The 21686-nt window shown below is 55.4% G+C and overlaps 8 protein-coding genes across 8 annotated transcripts; 4 read left to right on the top strand and 4 right to left on the bottom strand.

Moving 5' to 3' along the window:
* Positions 1 to 1227: 1227 nt before the first annotated feature.
* On the bottom strand, positions 1228 to 2820 carry CkaCkLH20_10557 (monooxygenase FAD-binding protein; the record flags this gene model as incomplete). The annotated part of the gene is made up of 1 exon (XM_038893271.1): positions 1228 to 2820. One exon carries the CDS (start codon positions 2818 to 2820, stop codon positions 1228 to 1230), a length of 1593 nt encoding a protein of 530 aa, XP_038741386.1.
* Positions 2821 to 4469: 1649 nt separating this feature from the next.
* Positions 4470 to 5714, bottom strand: CkaCkLH20_10556 (uncharacterized protein; the record flags this gene model as incomplete). The annotated part of the gene is made up of 1 exon (XM_038893270.1): positions 4470 to 5714. One exon carries the CDS (start codon positions 5712 to 5714, stop codon positions 4470 to 4472), a length of 1245 nt encoding a protein of 414 aa, XP_038741385.1.
* A 2049-nt stretch (positions 5715 to 7763) lies between these two features.
* On the top strand, positions 7764 to 8237 carry CkaCkLH20_10555 (integron cassette protein; the record flags this gene model as incomplete). Its single annotated transcript, XM_038893269.1, has 1 exon — positions 7764 to 8237. One exon carries the CDS (start codon positions 7764 to 7766, stop codon positions 8235 to 8237), a length of 474 nt encoding a protein of 157 aa, XP_038741384.1.
* A 299-nt stretch (positions 8238 to 8536) lies between these two features.
* On the bottom strand, positions 8537 to 9253 carry CkaCkLH20_10554 (uncharacterized protein; the record flags this gene model as incomplete). The annotated part of the gene is made up of 4 exons (XM_038893268.1): positions 8537 to 8613; positions 8735 to 8826; positions 8895 to 8970; positions 9037 to 9253. The coding sequence occupies 4 exons, from the start codon at positions 9251 to 9253 to the stop codon at positions 8537 to 8539; spliced, it is 462 nt and encodes a 153-aa protein (XP_038741383.1).
* Positions 9254 to 11489: 2236 nt separating this feature from the next.
* On the top strand, positions 11490 to 11987 carry CkaCkLH20_10553 (uncharacterized protein; the record flags this gene model as incomplete). Its single annotated transcript, XM_038893267.1, has 1 exon — positions 11490 to 11987. The coding sequence occupies one exon, from the start codon at positions 11490 to 11492 to the stop codon at positions 11985 to 11987; it is 498 nt and encodes a 165-aa protein (XP_038741382.1).
* Positions 11988 to 13957: 1970 nt separating this feature from the next.
* CkaCkLH20_10552 (uncharacterized protein) lies at positions 13958 to 14463 on the top strand (the record flags this gene model as incomplete). Its single annotated transcript, XM_038893266.1, has 2 exons — positions 13958 to 14174; positions 14234 to 14463. The coding sequence occupies 2 exons, from the start codon at positions 13958 to 13960 to the stop codon at positions 14461 to 14463; spliced, it is 447 nt and encodes a 148-aa protein (XP_038741381.1).
* A 160-nt stretch (positions 14464 to 14623) lies between these two features.
* On the bottom strand, positions 14624 to 15281 carry CkaCkLH20_10551 (uncharacterized protein; the record flags this gene model as incomplete). Its single annotated transcript, XM_038893265.1, has 2 exons — positions 14624 to 15053; positions 15121 to 15281. 2 exons carry the CDS (start codon positions 15279 to 15281, stop codon positions 14624 to 14626), a joined length of 591 nt encoding a protein of 196 aa, XP_038741380.1.
* Positions 15282 to 17567: 2286 nt separating this feature from the next.
* Positions 17568 to 19824, top strand: CkaCkLH20_10550 (major facilitator superfamily transporter; the record flags this gene model as incomplete). The annotated part of the gene is made up of 3 exons (XM_038893264.1): positions 17568 to 17715; positions 17772 to 18498; positions 18549 to 19824. 3 exons carry the CDS (start codon positions 17568 to 17570, stop codon positions 19822 to 19824), a joined length of 2151 nt encoding a protein of 716 aa, XP_038741379.1.
* Positions 19825 to 21686: the final 1862 nt, after the last annotated feature.

The raw sequence follows: 21686 nt of genomic DNA, 5'->3' as shown, positions 1-21686 counted from the left end.
GTATCCGCAGCCGCTACCGCACCCGCCGGCGCGAACCCCGGAGACGCCGCTCAATCTGTCGCACATTCTTCTTCGGGGTGTACAATGTGTGGATAACAGACGATGTCATCGCCATGGTGCGACGGCGTCAACGGGGGTACGTAGCGGCGTTGCGTGTGTGCGTGCGCTTGAGTGTGTCGAGCGACCGCTGGTTTCGACGCTCATTAGGACGGGCCGAATTGAAGGTGGTCCAGGTCCCAGGTCCCGGCCGGCTCGATCTGGGGTGCAGGTGCCAGGTTCAGGGGGGGGATTTGGTGAAAAGGCGGAATGGGAATGATGACAAGTTTCGACCGGGATGGTTGGAGTTGCGCAGGGTGTTGGTGTTGTCACTCGAACGTCGTGGTGTTCGGTCTGCACCCCGCATGATCGATCGTCACTCGACGGAGATAGCCAGGCGAGAGCCCGTCAGCGAAGCAAGGCCGTGATGGCAGAACAAATCATTCTTCATCCACTTTTCTCGAGTGCGGAAATCCTTGGATTCGTGATTCTCGAATGGCAGAACTAGCGCGCGATGACGTCGTCCTGGGGAGTCGAGGACCCGCCGCGGCTCTGAAACGGGTGCCGGGGCCATCGTTGTCGTCGAAGCTTAAACCACCTCGGGGTGCGGAATCCGCAGTCGTCACTTAGTCAGTCGCTCGCCTCTGCCCGGTTGAAGCACATCCATCATTCTTTGCATTGTCGTCGTGGGGTTTGGCGTTGGGGGAAGAGACGTAAAAAAACACTGGAGGTCGGTCCGAATGGCACATCGTGAAGTTGATGCGGGGACTCCACGTTCGCCACGGCCAGACACCGCAGAGTTGTCAGTCTGATGTAGTCTGGTTTTGGACGACGTTTGGGAGAAAGGAGCACCGCCGTCCTTGTCATTGGTTTGCCCGTGTTGCGGCTCTTTGGTGTAGGGGACATGGCTGCTCCTCGGTGGTTGGCTCGGAGAGTCTCCGGGACCTCGGACGTTTGTTGAGGTCTTTCTTCCTGCAGCTCGTCAATTTGATTCGGATGAGCGACCGGAGGACATGCCGATTATCATAGTGTTGGAATAGTATTGTGAACGTCTTTGTTTCATTCCAAAAAGAACTCTAGATTGTCTTTGTAGAGGAGAGTGATTATCCCAGCCAACCAGTACCCCGCGCCAAACTCCCAACGCTCGAAACCAAACACTCAACACAATTCGCAGGCATAGACGGGCGCTTCTCAGGTTGAGAGAAACTCCTCCACAGACTCCGCCGGCCCGATAAAGCTCACGTACCCGTCCGGTCTGACGACCACCAGGCCCGCCCCCTTTTCGAAGCCGTACCGCCTGTGGAGCGTGCCGTCCTTGTCCCTGAATCCCCCGCTGCCGATCGTCTGCCCGCCGAAAATCTTGACAACCCCGCGCTCCCTGTATCGCTTGTCCGCCAGAATCTTCTCCTCGGCCTGCTTCAATTCCTCTTCGTCGCCCATCATGCCGGAGAACAACACCATGGTGTGCTCCTTGTTGCTGGTCAAGTCTAGCAGCCACTTTCCTTTCTCGCCCCTCTCGTCCTGCAGCTCGCCATCCGGGGCTCGCCAACCGCCCTTGACGGGACCCTCGAAGCCGGTAGCGGTGCGCACGATCGAGCTGCGGCGGTACTTGATGGCCATCTGCGAGATGAAGGTGAATACGCGCAGACGTCGCGCCTTGTCGCCCCAGACGTAGGGCACGATCCACGGCATCAGTGCGTTGCGGATGTAGGTGAAGATGAAGTTCTGCGATGCGACGACGTTGAACATCCGGTCGGTTCCGTGGAGAATGTGCTCGCCGACCGGGTGTCTCTCCTCTTGATACGTGTCCAGGAAGGAGTCGTCCTTCTCCCCGCGCAGCACGGCGGCCATCTTCCAGCCCAGGTTGATGGCGTCCTGGATGCCCGTGTTCATGCCCTGGCCTCCGGCCGGGGAGTGAATATGTGCGGCGTCGCCGGCCACGAAGAGCCTTCCGTCGCGGTAGTTGTTCACGCCGCGGCAGTTCCAGCGGAAGTGGGTGAGCCAGATGGGGTCGGTGACGTCGTACTTTCGGCCCGTCATCTCTTCCATGAACTCCTGGATTTCTTGCACATCCGGGTCGCCGGAGTGTTTGCTGTACGCGGATCGTTCTCCCACGATGCGGACGACGCCGTCCTTGAGAGGGAAGATGACCATGATGCGGCTGCCGAGAAACATGGTTACCCTCTCGTCGTCGTAGGGGCCGGCGATCTTGACGTCAGCCAGAATGAATTCTTGAGGGTACTGGGCGCCGTCAAAGGTCAGGCTGGTGCTCTTGCGTACGATGCTGTGGGCGCCATCACAGCCAACAATGTACTTTGCCGTAAGGTGCTCCTCCACGCCATCCTTGACAAGAGTGACAGTGGTAGAGCCGGCGTCTTGGTTAACGTTCTCCGCCGTTACGCCCCGCTCAATCTTGCTACCGTAGGCCTCGAGTTGCCGTGTGAGAGCCGCCTCGGTGTCGCCTTGCGGGATCCATATCGGCAGAGGGAACTGCGTGTCGTTGAAGCCGAGGTCGTCGAAGGTCCCCGTGATGAGAAACTTCTTGTTGCAGTAGATGTTGACACCCGGGCCCTGGACGCCGTTCTCGAGCATCTCCTTGGCGACGGTAGGGTGACGGTTGAGAAGCTCTTGCGTGCGGCATTGCACGGCCAGAGCACGGGACTTGTCCGATGGGGCGTCGAGCTTGTCGATGATTCGGAACGGGACGTTTTGGACGGAAAGCTCGAGGGCCAGGGTCAGACCTGTCGGGCCGGCGCCGATGATAAGAACGTCTGTTGACGACATGTTCGTTTGTTGTTGATTCTGATAATGCGATGGGTGTTCGTCGTGTCAATTGACTGATGATTTGCTGGTAACGAACCCTCTACCCGGCCCTTGGGGAGACGGGCATGGGAGCTTAAGTACTGTCGTATCCGTCATCGTCTCCGTCGTAAAGAAACACTCGATATGCTTCAGAGTTTCCATGCCCGACATCAGCCGGGCAAGCCCATCGGGGCCTCGCCTTCACAAGCTCCGCGCCCGGGCGTTGTTGGGCAAGGATGAGGGCGCATGGTCAATAAGCGTAGGGCTGCCACGCTGTTCGCAGCAGTCGGAGAAGCTTTCAGCGGGCAAAGAAGAAGGTCGGCGCGGACAGGGATTGACCGACGACGAGACAAGACGTAGCCATGCCACGCTGCCACGCTTAAAGCGCCTCGATGAGCTGGTGGGGGTGGTCAGCCGAGGGGGCAAGGTGCCGGAGCCGAGTAGGATCGATTGCGGCTGAGCCACTACATGCTTTTGCTTGAGGAAGTGTTAACTTTTTGCAAAGGAAAACGTTCCGGGCTTGGTTTTTGGACGGGTTAATGCGGGATGCGTTTTTGGTGGTGGTTGGAGCTACGTATGTCAGGTAGACGCGGTAAGGTAGGTAGCTTGGAGATTTGGAGGACGACGGGGCCGGTCGGTGGCTGGTGGGAACGATCGTCACGTGTGTTGTCGGGGGTCGGCGGTAACGAGGTCCGATCCTCCCGGGGAAGGACCCCGGCGAGTTTCGTTTGGTGTAAGACGGCACCCTGGATGTTCCGCCAAGAGATCATCTTTACTTGATACGAATATTTTCCGGCGACTTCTTATTTCCGTTCTAAGAATATTGCTGAAGAATCAAGAATTCAGTGCGATGACGGCGGATGTCAACTCACTCCGCGCCGCCCGACAATGCTCTTCTAAGCCGGACAACGTCAGTACAGGCAGGCATGTTATGAACGAATAAGCAACGAACAACGACAATGACAAAATTGGCGACAACGACGATGACGAGCAGTCCGAGAGATGACGGTGGATGATTGGTTACTGGTATATTTGCCATCAAAGGCGATGCGTCCTGTACGTCACAAACTGAACTGATCTATCTTCTACGACAAACAGTCGACGGCCAGGTCCTCGAAAAGCCTAAACCAAAAACATCAAAAAAAATCAATTCTCAGACCAGTACTAGTACACAAATTCAGCACATGCCCACGTCCTCACTGCTCAGAATCCGCCTTCTCCAACGAACGAAGCTGCTCAGCTCGCATTTCTTCATATATCTCCCTGAATCTTTCCTTCGTCTTTGCCATGATCATGTCCTCGAGGCCGCCTTGGAGTTTTTCCTGTATGTTCTCTTTGGTGAGAACTCTGCTGGCCTTCAGAGCTTCAGCTCGGGCTTCGACTTCATCCGAGATGAGCACCGACCAAAGCACCGACCAATACAACGTTAAGTTGATCTGAATATCCAGCATCATCATGGCGGGTACTTCTCGGTTGACGAGAGATCTGAAATCTTCCTTGAAATCTCGTATCATCTTGTCGACACGTTTTCCCACCCTCCTTTCGATGTCGTGAATGGCTTGGTTCTGGAAAAATTTGGTTGGGGACACACGATGCGAGCTTTCGCCGTTCTCTTGTCGATCAGACACCTGCTAGATGAATTCATCGATTTCAAGGTCGTCAAAGGCATCGACCAGCGGACCAATCTTCTCGTAAAGTCCGGGTCGTAATTTTTCCACCGGTATTTTCTGGGAAATTCGATAAGTGTCATTCTCCTTCAGACTTCCGAACGTCTCGACAAGCCATGCCTGAAATCCGAGGCTGATGGGATAGCGATCGTCTTCAGATTCCTTCCAGTGCATGGGCGCCCAAGGAAAGAAGGGATGCATGGCGGTGACATCGTACAGAAAGAACGGATGAGGAGGCAACTTCTGGCTGACGTGTCTGGAATCGGACTCCTTCAGGAAGGACTCCAAGTAGGCCCCATGGAAGCCGATCAACACCGCCCGCGGGGTCTCCAAGTCCTGTGAGCCGTTCCGCATGGTGATCATGATTTTGCTAGGGTCGATCTCTCTGTGGTTGACGCCGTGATGGAGATGTCTTGAGTCGCCGTCCATCAATTGACGCAAAACCTCGAGGCGGGTTGTCTCGTCGGGTTCTAAGAGGGTCTCGCTTCCTTCATAAAGCTGCAGCGGTCCGGGGGCCATGATAAATTCTCCTCCGTCGCCGCGTGCGAGGAGGTCCGACAGGAGGGTGCCTTGGATATACTCGATCAGGGTGACGCATACAGGTCGGGTCTTCCCGCGGAACTCGATGTTGCTGCTCGTCATCTGCGCTGTCCAGGTTCCGAAGAATCGAGGTGCGAGGTGGGGGTGACCGGTCAGGTTGTGCTGTTCCATGTATTCATAGATGCCGGCCTCGTTGGCGAAGATGACGTCCGCTCTTGAGGAAGGCTTCCACGGGAAAAAAGGATCGTAATCCCAAGAAGAGAATAAAGGATCGTGAACCCTGGCAACCACGAGATCTTCCACCTTGAGGCTGCTTTTCTCGGGGTTGACGGGGGCTTTGATCACTTCACACACGATCGTCTGGATGCCAGCGGTCAGGCCGCCCTTCAAGATCTCGACGATTTTGAGATGAACCTTTTCCTCTTCGACAAGTTGCTTATCAGGGTCGTAGTTCAAGGGGGTGTACTTGAAGGCCTGCTGGGTCGGTTCTAGATTCTGGTCGTCAGGGAAGGACGAGGGTACGAGGTCGTCAGTTGTGACGCCAGGCGGAAGACGGTACCCCGGGAGTCCATATGCAGCTGGTGGCGAATGGGGCGCGAGGATAAGACTTTTCCCCACGTCATACTGCTGGATGTCTCTCTTTAGAGTGAAAAGAATGCCTGGGGGCATAGTGAACGAGCGGAGATTGCGATGAACGCGCAAGCCAGGTATAATACGGCGTGATGTCAACTTTTGAAGTGCAAAGTCGTCAAGGGATGAGACGGAGGAAGGAGTGGGTGAAGGGCCGAGTTCTAAACAATAAAAATGAGGAAACGGAGATTGATTTCGAGCCTGTCGTACGCTTGCGTGCTGAGGTTTTCAGTTGGCAAAAACGCTGTGAGCATGGCTGTTCACTTTTGAAAAATATAAACTTCCGGTGCCTGAGCCAGCGGAACCGTTCCGAGAATAAAACATTGTGTCGTACGCCTTGAGAATGCTGCACGTATCATTCAGCAGTTCTTAATCGGTCGAATCGGCGGAAGGGCAGGGAGGTAGATGTCAACCCGTCGATGCTTGACTTCTGTACCTCTTTGTCCCACCTGTTTCTCCATGCGGCCGTTGTTGATGAAATCAGCTCCGAGAATCGACTACATGTACGGCCCAGATTGGCTCCAAAGACTAATTTACCACCACAGAGTCATCGTGCGATCTCTTCAGAAGAAGGTTACTGCTCATCGAATGCTCTTTCCAATCTGCAGGCACGGCTCGGAAACACGGCACGTGCACTGGAGACAGCATCACCGCAGGAGACTTACATGAGGTGAGGATCTTCGATCAGTCTTGAGCTACAGCGACGTGTTTTGAATAAACCAAGATGAAAAACAGTAAATGCATAATGTAAGCACTAAAGCAATCCGTGCACGTAAATGTCCATTCGAGCCCCGATTTCATATCCAATCTCTCCCTACCCCGGAAACACCTCGTTCTTTGACACCTTGAGGCAAACAAAGACGAATTGTTCTCGTCCGTTCGCCTGATTCAGCGAGAAGAACCCAATCGCTACCTTATTGGGCTCTCGGGAGGCAGTATGGTCCCCATCCAGGAGCGTCAAACGTCTTGATAAGCCAAAGATGTGGTATGGCTGAGGGGGAACCGTGAAACCGCTGTAGGTTCTCGGTGGTTCTTTCCACGTTGAGTCAACAATGAAGTCCCGATAATGAATGAGTGTAACCCATAAATTGGGAGGTATAGAGTCACCTTCCGGTCGCGATTGACCAACGGGAAGGTTCTTGTGGCGGATACATTGTTGCTCGGCGCCAACAAATAGCTGTCTCACGTAGCTTTTAAGGAAGTGCTTGAGGACTTGCAGGCGACTCTCCTCTCCCATAGAGCTGTACGAACTGAAAGTGCCGCTATTATCAAGCCGGCCATGTCGTTTGTGCAAACAGTTCTATTGCGAACGGAACGTGTCATCAAGGGAAACACTGACAAAGGCAGCTGGATGTCAAAAACTCCACGATCCAGCCATAACTTTATTCCACTCCATCACGTACAAAGCCAGTCCTGGAACATCTCGTCATTTCCGCAGATTGTCAGCAGTCAGCAGCCGGATTGACCATCGATCACTAACTCCGGAGTACACTCTGACGGCTTACATGTGTACACGCGGAATCAAATGTCGATTTGAGTCCGCCGCCCCCACTGTCGGTGATGCCGTCCCGTACTACCCACCACTCACGGATGCTATCATGTCAATAATCACTTCGTAGAATTGACCGAGTCTCCGCTTGTTCATACAGGCGATTCAACAACCCTACCGCAAGTGGATGCTCGAACACTCTCAGAGCGAAGAACGCCAAGAGACTTCGCGCGATTGCTTGGGGTCATCACAACCTAAGCTGCGGAATCACTTATACTTCCGCCATCCAGGCAAACTTTTGCAACGTGAAGGAAGTCGTGTAGTCAACACGTCCATGTTTCTCCGCGGCAAGAGCAAGAGCGAGAGCGAGAGCGAGAAAGAGTCCGCCGTGGGACCGTTCCGCCCCTAACAGATTCCAACGCCGAAGCCGGAGTTAGACATACATCAACAGTCTGGTAGTAAGTAGTAGGGACAGCCGATATAATATCAACCGCAAGCCACTATAAAACATACGTCCATGCCCGGCTATAACGTCAGACTCCCCATCATCGCACACTCAACCGGCCTTCTGCAGACCTACCCTTTCTACGCCAACCAGCATGAAGTTCCCCCAACTCAGTCTCGGCCTCCTGGCTGCCCTGACAACATCAACCGCAGCCACGGAGCCCCCCTCAGCACCGCAATCCTACTGCCCGCCCCGCCCAGCCACGCCGGCGAAGCAGCGCGCCATCCTGGAAGAGCTCACGCAAACCCTCCTCATCGAGAAAAACTTCGGCGACGGCGTCCCCAGGTTCTTCGCCGAGGACTACATCCAGCACGAGCCGTCCGCCCTGTCCGGTCGCGGGAACGCCCTGAACGCCCTGCTTTCGCTGCCTGCGGCCGTAAAGTACGTCCCGGTTCACAAGGGCGTGGACAATGATCACGCGTGGGTCTTCGAGCGGATGGAGGTGCCCGGGGCGGAGACGATGGCCGTCGCGGAGTTCTTTCGGTTCAATGGGACTTGCATTCAGGAGCACTGGAACGTTTACATGACGAAGCCACCGAACTCGACGAACCCGCTTCCTTTGTGGTAGGGGTATCATCGGTGGCGAGGTAATGGCTTGGACGGGCACGGAGGAGGGTATACACTCGTGGGTTGTAGGGTCTTCGGAAGCAATGGCTGTGCGCATGTAGCTACCTATTGATATTCAAGCTTTCATGTAGGACACGCCGGGTACGAACACTTGTGGTCTCGCATGTGTATTGTCATCATTTACAAGGAGCTATATGTGTACTTGCATTCATTACATTTGGGTGAAGGAGTGTCATTAATCAGTTGCCCGCCTCCACTTCTTGGCGGGTTGAAAGTAAGATATCACCATCATCGTGAAATTCAAATGTCAAAGCTACTGCGGCCTGGCCTGCAACCCCTTGCAGGCAATTCCGCGTCCGGAACAAGGGCCAGAAACCCTATCTAAGAGGGGTTCAGACGCATCGGTAGGAGCTCACTGATCGCAAGGATACATCAGTTAGTGTCCTGTTAAGCATGTCTGGGGGAGTCGATGATGAACAGAAAGCCCAATAAACTTACTCCTGTCGTTGAAGTTCCAGATGGAGTCGGCGAGGTTGTAAATACCGGGGCTAACAATGTTGACGATGGACGCGCCCGAGCATCCATTGTTCCTGCAATAGCGCATTAACTCTGGTTTCAAGGTTCCTAAGACATTGCCTTGGGAAAAGAAGGGACTTACTCCCAAATGGTGCAGGATGTTCCCGCATCGGGGCCGAGCGACGAGACGACATCATTGAAGCCGTTGCCGAGGTTGTCTGTACAAGGCAGACACGCGCGGGGTCAGTCTCCGTCGTTTATCTCGTCCACACCGGAAGACTTACAGCACTGGCCGGTGTTGGACTCTAGGTTCTGGCAGCGGCCGGAGAAGTTGGCGTCGGAGCAGATGTACAGGTGAGTGATGGCCTGGAGGGAACCCTCCTCGGCGTTGCCGGGGCTGTCGACGGGGATGTGGACGGGCCCGGCGGTGTCGTCTCGGGCGATCACACCGGCGAAGGCGACGCCGGCGAAGGCGGTGATGGCGGCGAGTGAGAAGTGCATATTGGACTCTGGGTTCTGAACGAGGTTACAGAGATGAAAGGGGCAGCTACTGTGGGACCTTGGCAGGGAGAGGATGGAAAGTGTAGTTGCTGATGGAGGGGAATTTGAGTGAGCAAGAGCATCAGATTGACTACTTTATATAGCCAGAGATCGAACATTCTTTCTCGCCGCCTCATGAGGCACGTTACAACGATGTCTAGAATGGCCTCTCGCCCACATTTTCTCGACGCAAGCTGCAATATTGTGCTGACTTGCATCGCATCAACCAAGAGCCAGCTTCTCCTTTCGACACGGATTGCAACGCCCGCGCTGACTTGCATCTACAGTCTGAAGTTTTGCACAGTCGGGGATGCTGGAGATAGCCTTCTGGTACTGTGCATGTTTGCAGCCTGCTTTCGGCTCTAAAGCTGCCTCAAGCAGCATTGCCTAGGTATGCCGTCTTGCGGTAAGCACTGAGTGTGTTTCTCATGCGTTCTTTTCGTACCTCTCCTACATTCAGCGTTTGTAGCTTTTTCGTCAGACGGGGCCAGTGACTTGAATCCTACATAGTTGCCGGTAATTGTTGCAAAGAAGACAAATGAAGAGCACCGTCTCGAGAGGTAATGCCCTGACAGGAAAGCGACAACCACAGTTCGCAGCGGTAGCAACTTCAGACTATAGACTGCTTACACGATAGTCGTCGATAATGCAGTTCGTGCATTGCAAGTGATAAGTTGGGCAAACCCCTCGCGAAGGAGTTGATAGTGATTGGTCGCATAGTAGAATATTGTTGCACAGAACAAGCCACGCTGCAACCTCAACCCTAGTCCAATACTTGTATAAGCAGCCACTTATCTCGACACGTGGGGTATAACGTCTCTCTTTCCCCCTCTCTTGTAGGAAACCCGGACCGTACTGGGCGCTCTAGCCGTGCGGCATGCGGCACCATCAGCGGCACGAGACGCGGGTATCAAGACCAAAGGCCACGGCCGGCTGGGCAGGGACGTTACTTGCGAGCGGGTCGGCGGGTGAGCATTTTTTTGATTCAATATGGTGCGCCCCGTATATGCGGCGAGAAGAGGGACGAACCGTCCGGGATGCAGGATGCAGCTCAAAGTGGCAAGTCGGGGAGACTAGGCAAGCCGGATTCGTGACAGCCTGCTTCTCCCCTGCAGGCCGTATCCGCTCGAGATGAAGTCGGCGCTACGTTGCGAAAAAGACTTCCGCTATTTCTCAGGGCGCGCGCCAGAAACGTTGCGCACCAGAGAGTCGCGTGTCGGTTTTGACTACCTATCTGCAGCAGAGGCCGTTGGGAACCGGAGAAAGTTCTGCTGTGCCGCGGCTCGGTTGGCGTTCAGGTCGGACGAGGTCGATGAACACCGTTTTGGTCTCATTATGACAGCAAAACAACAGCCGCGCGTTTGAGTGGGAAGCAATGGACATAGTACTGATTATTTTTGGTGCGTTACTGCTCGATTTCATTTTTCGCCGTAGACTCGACGGCCAAGAAGGTTAGGAACCACACGGGTACTTATTTCAGTAACTTGGGCTACGTTCAAGAAGGTATTCAGGTTGTATAATCAGAGCTTACGTTGCTTCTTGTGGCATATTCATCTCCTTCTACGAACTTCAAAACTGCTGGAGCGAGGAATAGACCATGTGGCACTAAGTCAGATATACTTGGGCAATTTTCCTGATCCATAGAACACTAATGTGTGTAATTTTTGAGAACTGGAAGAATATGTGGCCAGGTTCAGCTGTCTATCGAGGTTCACAAGGCGTCCATGGCTCCCTCTGAGTCCTCAAATTCAAGGTTTTGCGTAATATCGGCACAATAGTCTGTAACTACTGCTACGCTTTTTTCATCATTCAGCGTGGAAAAGCTTGTTTCTTTTTGGACACCAAGTTTATCAAGATCAGGTTGCTACTTCAAGGTGCAGAATGTACCAAAATCTTTTACCTATCGGAAATACCCAGAAGCGAAGTGATATAACAAAGGCACAGTTCGCAGTCACTCTGGACAACCTCCATTCCACCAGAGAAGACTTGGTTACAGGCAAGACTTTTGTATTACCCTGAAAGTTTCCCAGCTCAATAGTAAGCACGCAATATCCACGCTTCCGACACGTCTCACACCCTTACCTTGACCAGGCACACAGGGCAGAACTGCTTCTACCCCATTATCTATCTATCTCCCTCGCACACCTCAAGCAAAGATCAGTGGACACTACGGACTTGGCTCTGCACGGCTTCGACAATGGGACGATTCAGTGACTGTGTAAGGGAATACCTTGCCGTGCTTGTCGATATCACCGGCCTCAAGAAGGAAAAGCCGGAAGACGACATCGAGATGGACACCAAAGTCGAGACCAAAGTCGATGCCAAGGTCAACACAAACGTCGGCTGCAGCACACACAGCCACAGCCCCGAAACCCGCCCAGCTCCCGACCACAAACCGCCAGCAGCGGCCCAAGAGGGGTGGAAGCACCGCCCAAACGCCGAGTTCCCCTGGAGACTCGAGCAGGTAGTTGAGGAGGAGGAGAACTGGCGCGGGACCTGGGTCCTGGAAGTGAAGGACATGCGGGCGATGGACTGGGGCACCGCCCACGTGCCCAAGGCCGACGGGGACGGACGGGGAGGGCGGCACCAGAGGCAGCCGACGCGCCATCTGCCCTTTCCGGTTGATGGGAATGGGTACCGGGAGACGCTGACCGGGGGCCAGGACGACCTGATGGTGCAGCTTGGGAAGCGATAGCGGCCGGGACGTGGGCGCATTGATAGCCATCGCCAGGAAACACCTTAGGTTTTTACATGACCTGTATTGAAAGTCAAGATTACATCGACGCTCTCCTGTCACGTTGAATCTCCAAGATTACGCAGTCCGTGGACCAGCCGGAAGTCGACATGTCAGGTCTGGGAAAAGTTATGCAAGGCCCAGAACTCGTAAAACAAGTGGTGGTGCAGCTATTCGTCGGGTAATCTGATCCAAGATGCGTAGTTCGGATCACAGTCAGCAACGCAGATTTGTCTCCGTCCCTACCCTTGAGTAGGAATCGTGGGATGGTAACATCTACTCAACCAGAAGAAAAGCGACAGTGTCGCTTCTTATATTCTCCGTGCTGGAGGCTCTGGCACCGAAAGCCGATTGCCAGTCGGAAGCGCGACCGCGGTTCCGGATTATCAGCCCGAAGCCGCGATCAGGTCCGGCACCCAAGGAGGAGCCGCTTCGCACAGTCATGTCACTTGCTCTAGCGCCTATCGAGAGCAAATGTGGCATCGCACCTCGGACGGTGCAGGGATACGTCGGTCTGCCATGGCCATTAGTCACATCGGCTATCGGACACGCTGGAAACCCGTCGTTGACAACTCCGGTCACCCATGTCGCGAGGTTCCAGGGAGCTGGCGATAGGCTGTTGAGTGATCATATTCGGTTACATTGCGGCAACAGCCGAGGTATGGAAACCGACTGTTTGAAGAGGATGAGAAATCTCCAACGGTCAAGACCCAATTACGAGAGAGCAGAGAACCGGCGAAGAAAGCGCGTCTCAGGCTAAAAGCGGAAATCTCGGGCGGGGTGTGGGGGGTTCGCAGGGTCTCGACCACATGGAGACCGGAGCCCCGGTCGGACTGGAAGGTCAGGAGGAACACATGGTCGCGGACCCGGCCAGTTCTTCTCCCGCTGGGCTCAGGGTTCACCCTCAAGCGTTCCATGCAGCAGACGGCATCACGTCGTGAACTCTAACGGTCCGGCGGTATGCACCGAAACCATGGCAGAGAGCTTCGAGGTGCAGCGCAGCGACCCGAAATGGCATCGGGAACTCGAGTGCTGGGTATGCGCCCGGAGAGCGCTGTGACCGCAAGTTCAGACGGTGCGACACCGTGTGGCATGTTACGCGGACCCCGGCGACGGAGCTTTGTAGGGTTGTGCAACCAATTTAAGTTGAAAGGTTGAAGTAAAAGATAAGCCCGCAAGTGTTTGGTTGCAAGTATAAGAAGACAACCTGGCCCGTCGAAACTGCTTGGACTGAAGCTCCGGTCGTACCGTCGCAACGAACCATCAGCTCGTCGAACTGCAAAAGGATCTCATCTGCAGCTGACCAACCGACCCCATCTGCCCCCAACCGTACGACGGATCGCGCGATTGTTATTGGCGAGGATCAGATCTCGGCGGTAAACCGTGGGGAAAGAGATATTCCCGACGAGCAGCATTTTACGAGAGCCCCGTCTCCGGTGCTCTTTGTAGTGACCCGCTGGCGACTTCACCGCTCGAGACGGCCATCACGGCCCTGCAGCAGAAAGGTGTGCTTTGGACTCTGTGTGTGCGAGCAACAACTGTTTGTGTGTTTGTGTTTGCGTTCCGTTTCAAGGTTGATCTTGCGTAGCTGTCGTTGTTTGTCAGTGCTGGACAAACAAATCCCCCCAATCCCCGCATCGTTTACCCCTCGCGGCCCCGCCTCGCGACATTCTTGCCCCGAGTTCCCTCCACTGCGCTTCACCGTTGTCTCCCCACCTGTCACGCTGCGGTCTGGCTAGGCGCTTCCCCCCCGCTGATCGGCTCTAAGCAGGCGCTCCCAGTTCGACAGGCCGACGCCCGAGTCCACGAGACGCACCTGGGTCAGCCCTTCGCCGAGCACATTTCGCGAGCAAAAACTTCACCTCTCCCGCCATCGACGACATTGAACAATTTGCCCACGTCCGACAGATTGCCGTTCCGATACCTTCAAAATGTGGTCCAGCAAGCGCGCTTCTCCCCCCGCGGCCGATAGCCCAACCGACGTGGAGAGCACACCTTCGCCCGTCTCCGGCAGACAGAGGAACCCCGGTCGTCGCTTTGCCCAGATTGTGAAGCTCAAGCCCGAGTTCGTCGACAAGTACAAGGAGGTCCACGCCAAAGTGTGGCCCGAAGTCCTCCAGCAGATCAAGGAGTGCAACATTGTCGACTGTACGTGCCGTTGTCTCGGATGTCTCAGACGAGGGAGAGAACAAGCTAACCCGAAACAGACAGCATTTTCCACGACCCCGAGTCTCGCACCTTGTTCGCGTCGTTCAAGTACGTCGGTTACGACTATGCCGGAGACATGGAGAAGATGCGCGAGAACCCCAAGGTCCGCGAGTGGTGGGCCATGACCGACGGCTGGCAAGAGTCTGTCGTTCCGGGCGCCGTCAGCAGCGAGGCTGTTGACGCGCCTTCGTGGTGGAAGCCCGTCGAGGAGGTGTTCTACACAGCTTGAGACGGAGAGAGGTAGAGAGGATATCGAATTGTATTGCATTTTAGTCAGCGACGAACCGAATGACAGCGCCTCGGCTTGGATGAAATTTCGTGGTCTTGTCTGTGGACGATAGTGCCAGGAGACGCGATGTGTGTGACCTGTGTGATAATGGCCGCGCGCATTACTTGAAGCCCCCAAACAATCCGCCGAAAACGCCGCCGGATCCTCCGCCGCCGCCGCGTTGGCCACGTCGTCGTGCTTCGGTCCTGATCCATTCTTCGAGGAAAGCGCGGTCTGCGAGCTTCTTTGCATCGTGGACCTTGGTCTGAATCTGAGCTTCCTGGTTATCAAAGCTCAGGAGGGTCGGGATGGAGGAGATCATGTAGGTCATGCCGAGCCCCCCGCTCATGACGTCGGGAGCATCGAATTCGACGGTGCAGTATGCAACGCCGCCTTCCGCCTCGCCGACGCCAGATTCAACGATTGATCGTATCAACGGGGCGACGACTCGACATGTGCCGCACCATGAGGTGGTCCATAGCGTTATCAGCGGTGTGCGGGCGGAGGCGGACAGAAGTTGGTAGGTGTGGAAGTTGTCGGGGCGGCGGACACTGATGGCAGGGGTTAGAAAGCGTGTAGAGGTGAGGAGGAGCGGAGGAACGGGCGGAGTAGACTCACGATGCGTAGATCTGATTCTTGGCCGGGTTGGTGGCCGAGGTGGAGAAGGGAGCGGCGACGGCGGTAATGGAAAGCTTGGAGGGCGGGATGCGGACGCCATTGGCGAGAGGACGGCCGCAGCCCCGGAGGGCGGAGCCGGCTGCGTGTCTCAAGAGTTGCATCGTCGTGTGGTGTTGTGCAAGGTAAGGCAAGCAAGTAGGTTCGTATGCATGCAGTGTGCTGCCGATTGACGTCGTCAGAGACGGTCTCGTGGTGTCCCGTGACGTGCACCAAGCAGGGAGACAAGGTCAAGGTATTTGGCGGTTGAGATAGGATTGCTTTCCGGGGAAGAGGAGGTCGAGCTGGGGTAAGGTAGCTTGTGAAAACAAGACCAAGGAAACAGATAGATTCGATGCAATGCGCGTAGTCTTGGTTATGGTGTTTTTGGACGGATAGGTCGTTTCGGTCGGATTCAGGCACGTAGTACCCCGGACGTTTATTTTGGTGTCTTGATGAATTGAAATGGGAATCAATTGATTGGAGTCAGTCAGTGTCATCAGGAATTTGAAAATGCAGAATGCAGAATGGAACAGAAGCAATTGCCAGCACCTGCACCTGCCACTTCTTCTTCACGGTCACGCTTAAATCCCGGATGTCCCCATTGGGTAAGGCGTCGAGAACTTGTGGGTACGGCACCTTTTGGGCGCACGATGACGTAACGAGTCTGGGGTGACGGATGACATAATCAGACACAGGCAGGGCAATGGAGGGCACTCAGGGCACTCAGGGCAGTAACAGGGGTCGTGCCTTTTTTTGCAGCGACGGCAAGTGCGGTAAGCGGTCTGATGAACCTTGGCGCCCAGGCGGGAGGCTGCTTTTTTGGCGGTTGGGCTTGATTGAGCCTTTTCAGCTTCCAAGTCCAACTTGACATCCAATCTTCCATTCGTCTTCTCGCAGGTAGATTGCCTTTGTCTTATTTCGAGCAGCAAATACGCCGCACCATGTTCGACACCGGACCCGGCCTATCGCGGCGAATGCGACAATGTTCTGGCCAAGCTTCATCAAAAGAAGGCGATGGAGGACCACTGAATACACTACCGATACGGATACACGGTCACCGCCTCGCCGCATCCCACAATCACCAATCCGTCAGACAAGTGGAGATATGAGGGCAACCTTGAGCCGGCACTCTGCACTCTGCAGTCGACTGTCGCCTCACCACCAAGTCGGTCATACAAGAGCGTGGAGCCTGGGGCTCAACCCGGTCGTCACTCCATCCACCAACCCGCAAAAGACAAAAGACCACGGGTTCTGGTTGGACGTCTAGTCTCGGTTTTAGGGGTCCTGGATCTGTGCTGCGTATCTGGCGCCGACGCCGACATCAGAGAAACGAGATGCAACCTCTCTAGCTACGGATACACTAGTTTCTCCCATGTGGCCAACGACGCTCATCAGTCTTACCTGTCCGCCCAGACTTGCCATCTCTTGGACATCCAATTCGGAACCGCCGTCAAGTCACCTGCATGCCTATCATCTGTCAGTCGCGTCTACCCAGACCAAGGCATTCGCATTCACTCAATACACAATACAACACGGAACCCGCCCGAGGCGCAAGCAAAAAAGAAAACGAGCAGGGTCCTCCGCGAGCTGAGAGATCTCGGCGTCGACCCCCGTATCTCAGAACCCTGTCTGGTCGTTCGCGAACAGCGCTCTTGACTCGGTGGCCGGCCAATCCTGACTACGGTTGCTTCTTTTCTTCACTTCGTCCCATGTTCATTTTCGCCGCGCCGCCGCCGCAGTCGTTCCTCCTGACCTGGCATTAAATCCAGCTTATCGCTGCCGTTGCCCTCACCATAAAGCTCGAGGGTCATCCTTGGTCTGCTGGTCGTCTGCCCCGACTTGAGACGCTAATTCCAGCCATCATTTCATTACAGTCAAACGTCGCGCTGGCCATCTGACGCCATCGCTCTGCACGGCCTTTGATCGCCCCCTAAGCACGCTTGTCATCAACGTGCTACTACCTGGCTGTTGTTGGTTTTCTCATGTCCACCGCTGTTTTCATCGACGGCCTCATCACAACACCACTCCCAATTCCGTCTCCTCATTTTCTTTGCGCCTCTTTTCTTCCCTCTACACTTTTTTGAACCTCTCTGTGTCCCATCGACGCTCCCACAAAAATTCGATTCTTTGTTGGATGCGACTTTGGCAATTCCGCTATCCGCGTCCGTGGGTTCCGGCAACCTTATCTCATCTTTGATGCACGCTTGAGCCCAGAGCCATGCTCGACCGAACTTGAGATTACAGCCCTATTGCTCAAGTGTATACTCCTGCTCTCCCGTTTTCCAATTTCCAGACTGTTTGATTTTTCTCAAGCACTGCACACCTCGACCGTCGCGTACCAGTTTTGACGTCTGCAAACCTGTCTTGGCGCTTCTTCATCTTCTCCAAGGCTTTCAGGCAGCGCCAACATGGCCGGCATCCTGACATGGAAGAGCCGTTTCGGCGGAGTCTTCGGAAACAAACCCGACCAAGGAGAGAGGTCGGAAGACGAGAACGCCGGTCCACCAAAATGGAGTATGGGAGTTCTCAACGACCCAAAGACCATCGAAGTGCCTGGTAAGCCAGTTTTTCTTCACTCTCCTCTTCACCTACTTCATTACTTACACTCGCAGGTTCGGTGCTTCTCTTGGCTAGCAACCGTAACGAGCCCCTGGGCTTACGCAATGCGCCCGCCAGGACGTCCCACTCGTCCATCCCCACTGGTTTCCCGGAGCCGGCCGAGACGCCCTCCGGTCGCCGATCTTCCGCCTACTCGGCCCCGCCCGCGGAAGCCGCCAAGACGACAAAAGACGGCATCATCCTCAACCCTCAACCTGAAGAGTCGGCCAACGACCCCTTGAACTGGCCCGCATGGCGTCGTGATTGCGCTTTGTTATCGCTCGGCTTCTACTGCATGGTCGGTGGCGGCATGACTCCCATCCTCGCAGCCGGCTTCACCAACGTTGCGCAGGACTATCACATCGAGACGGAGACAGTCTCCTTGACCACGGGCCTGTACATGATGGGTATGGGTCTCGGCTCCGTCATCTTCTCGCCAACCGCCATCTTGTATGGAAAGAGGCCCGTTTACTTGTTCAGCGCCGTCATCTTCATCCTCAGCTCCGTGTGGGCGGCCTTGTCCCCCAACTTCCCGTCCCTCATCCTGGCCAGGATATTCCAGGGTATTTCGGTCAGCCCCGTCGAGTGTCTTCCATCGGCGACGATTGCCGAGATCTTCTTTCTTCACGAGAGAGCATTCCGCATCGGCATCTACACATTGCTACTTCTGGGAGGAAAGAACCTCATCCCCCTCGTCAGCGCCGTCATCATTCAGGGCCTCAGTTGGCGATGGGTGTTCTGGTAAGTTTTTAGCCTCTGTCTGCAGCATTCATGAGCTCACACAATGTCAGGATTGTTGCCATGGTTGTCGCCCTCTGTGGCGTTCTGTTGTTTCTCTTCGTCCCGGAGACTTTTTGGGACCGAACTCCCATCCCCAAGTCCAGGAAACCCTCGAGAAGACCTAGCTTCAGACATCGCCATTCCTCACGCAACGACGTTCCACAGGTAGCCAAGACCCCCAACGCCGAGACTCCCCACGCAGCAGCCGCCACCAGCCCCGCGCCTCTCTCCCCTCAGTCTCCGTCCCACCCCCACAAAGACCTCCACGTCGGCTTCGCACCGGACCCGACCACGGAACGCAGCACCTCCAAGGCCGACCCCGAAAAGAACCCCGAAAACACCGGCGGCAACACACCCGCAATCTCCCCGTCTCCCATCCCCGCACCCGAACCCCGCACCTCAGGCACATCCACCTCGCCAGCCAACTCGGACTACTTCGCAAAGGCCCCCGCCCTCGAAAGCGAAAAGCTCCCTTCGGACCTCAACTCCCCACCAAAGGCTCTAGCCTACACCCACACCCTCCGCCACCAGCCCGCCCTCTCCTTCGGCGAGCAGCTCAAGCCCTGGAACGGCCGCCTCAACCACGACAAGTGGTTCAAGGTCATGCTCCGCCCCTTCATCCTCTTCGCCTACCCCGCCGTCCTCTGGTCCTCCGCCGTCTACGCCCTCTCCGTCGGCTGGCTCATCGTCGTCTCCGAGTCCATCGCCCTCATCTACCGCAACCGCGACTCGTACAACTTCGACGCCCTCCAGACCGGCCTCGTCTACTTCTCCCCCTTCGTCGGCGGCATCCTCGGCACCGCCGTCGCCGGCAAGGTCAGCGACATCATCGTCAAGGCCATGGCCCGCCGCAACGGCGGCCTCTACGAACCCGAGTTCCGCCTCGTCATGGCCGCCCCCGTCCTCGTCACCACCGTCATCGGCCTCATGGGCTTCGGCTGGTCCGCCGAGGAGCGCGACCACTGGATCGTTCCCACCGTCTTCTTCGGCCTCATCTCCTTCGGCTGCACCCTCGGCTCCACCACCTCCATCACCTTCTGCGTCGACAGCTACCGTCAGTACGCCGGCGAGGCCCTCGTCACCCTCAACTTCAGCAAGAACATCTTCCACGGCCTCGTCTTCAGCCTCTTCGTCACCCACTGGATCACCTCCGACGGGCCGAAGATGGTCTTCATCTGGCTCGGCGTCATCCAGCTCGTCTTCCTGCTGGCCACGATACCCATGTTCATCTACGGCAAGCGCGCTCGCATGTGGACCGTGAGGAAGAATTTCATGGAGAACTTTTAGGCGTCTGGGTACAGGATTTTTGTTTGTTCATCTTTCGGCATCATAAGCATCGGGCATTTTCAGCGTCATGTATACATGGGGAAACCCATCGTCGCATCTGCATTTCATCTCAGGAGTTTTCGAATTTACGGAGACGGGGGCCGGGCTCGCACGACGCCATTGCATTGTTTTTTATCACGATACCTTAGGGAGGCTGGGCTCCACCGGCGCCGTCTATAGATCACGTAGACTACAGGCACACCGCAACATGATTTTATTACATGATGATTCGAGATACTCTGTTCATCGAGCTATGTTTCCAATAGTGCTTCAGGACGATTCACTGCAGTACAGGCCGACCTCGTACTCTTGCCCAGCCCTCATTTCGTATCGTACAAGTGCAGAGGAACGCCAGGAACACCGGGTGCCGGAAGTCGTGGGCGCCTGCATCGACGCCCGCACCCTTCCTCACGCCGTTGCCCCCCTGGACCAGCGTTAGATGAGGCGGTGAAATGCATTGATTGGGGAGGGAGAGAGGGTGTGTGTGTGTGTGCGACTTACCACCACATCACCGTCTTCGCACGGGGTCGTGAACCTAGACGTGGGGGTAGCGATGGTCCGGGTTTAAGGGCCGGTCGTCGAGGCCCAGTCTCGTCGAACGGCGGCGGGGGAGGGCGAGGAAAGCCCGCAGGGTTCGCCGGGCATCGTCTCAGAGGGCTGCGGGCCGCGAGTTGGTCGTTGGAGAGGTCGGTCCGCGTGCGGTGGGGTTTGGGAGGTACGTCGGCCGCGCGAGGGAATGCCTTGAAGAAGGTGATTGCTAGGGCGGGTGGTGGCAAGGGGAGAAGGGGGTGCATGGGGTTGGATGGTTTTGGTAATGTCGGTGGAGTGAGATTTACACATCAGTCTCATTTGTCATGGGGAGCTTGTTATATGCGCAGGAAGATCAGATAAGTTTTGAAATGAGAGGATCTAGGTGACGGAAGGGACTGTGGAGAGAGATGACTACGAGCGGTGGTCATTAGAGGTGTACATCAGAACAAGAGCCTTCGTAGGAAACCCATCATCGATATGAGCTCGTGTGTGTGGGAATCGGATAGAATCCCACAGAGCACGCAAGCGAGGCGACGCAAGGCCGTTTCTTGCGCCTGTTGAAGTCAACTTCCCGTGCAAGAGACCAGATTGAAGGGGAGTCGTGCCCTGCCACGAGACTCTATTGTCGACTATTCTGAGCTGGAGTCTTCTACATGGGACTAGCACGGTGTTTGTTTGCCGAGCTAGTCGAGGATCTGGATTCCGTTCGAGGCCGGAGCGGTGGTGGTACTTGGCGGGCAGCGGGAGCTTGCATGAGGTCAATATGCAGGCTTTGTCGGCTATCCGGCGGTCAACGGCTCGGGCGAAATCGAGAAAGTCGTTGTGATTGGTTTTCTAGAGCTCGGTGATGTGTGGGTGGTTGCGTGAGGAGTGGAAAGGGGGAAACCACCGACTTGGATCAGCAGACGTAGTCTGGATGTGGTGAGATGCAAGCGCTAGGCGATGTACGGTTCTGCAGAATGTCTATTTCCTTGTTATAAGGAAGCTGGGCAGGTAGTTTGGTGTGGAGTGGAGTTGTTGTTGTGGGTTTCCGATGCCATGAGGTCTGGAAGTTTGACAATAACTAGACCTGGATGAGTAGATCACGGAACGAAAAGCTTCAGTTTCCGACAAGTTAAGGGATGTTTCGATATGGCTGCGTGTGTTGAAGTCCTATTAGGATAACGATGCTCCCGAATGGATGTCTTGATGATGGGTAACGCGATGGGGGGTATCAGGGCCGGTGCAGTGCCTGTTGGTATGGCCGAGGACCTTATCGATGAGATGAAGCGGAGTTTTTGTATTCTTTCACA

The sequence above is a fragment of the Colletotrichum karsti genome (assembly GCF_011947395.1).
Source record: "Colletotrichum karsti strain CkLH20 chromosome Unknown Scaffold41, whole genome shotgun sequence".
Lineage (NCBI taxonomy): Eukaryota > Fungi > Ascomycota > Sordariomycetes > Glomerellales > Glomerellaceae > Colletotrichum > Colletotrichum karsti.
Note: the sequence above shows the minus strand (reverse complement) of the source record. Positions and strands in the feature narration are given on the sequence as shown.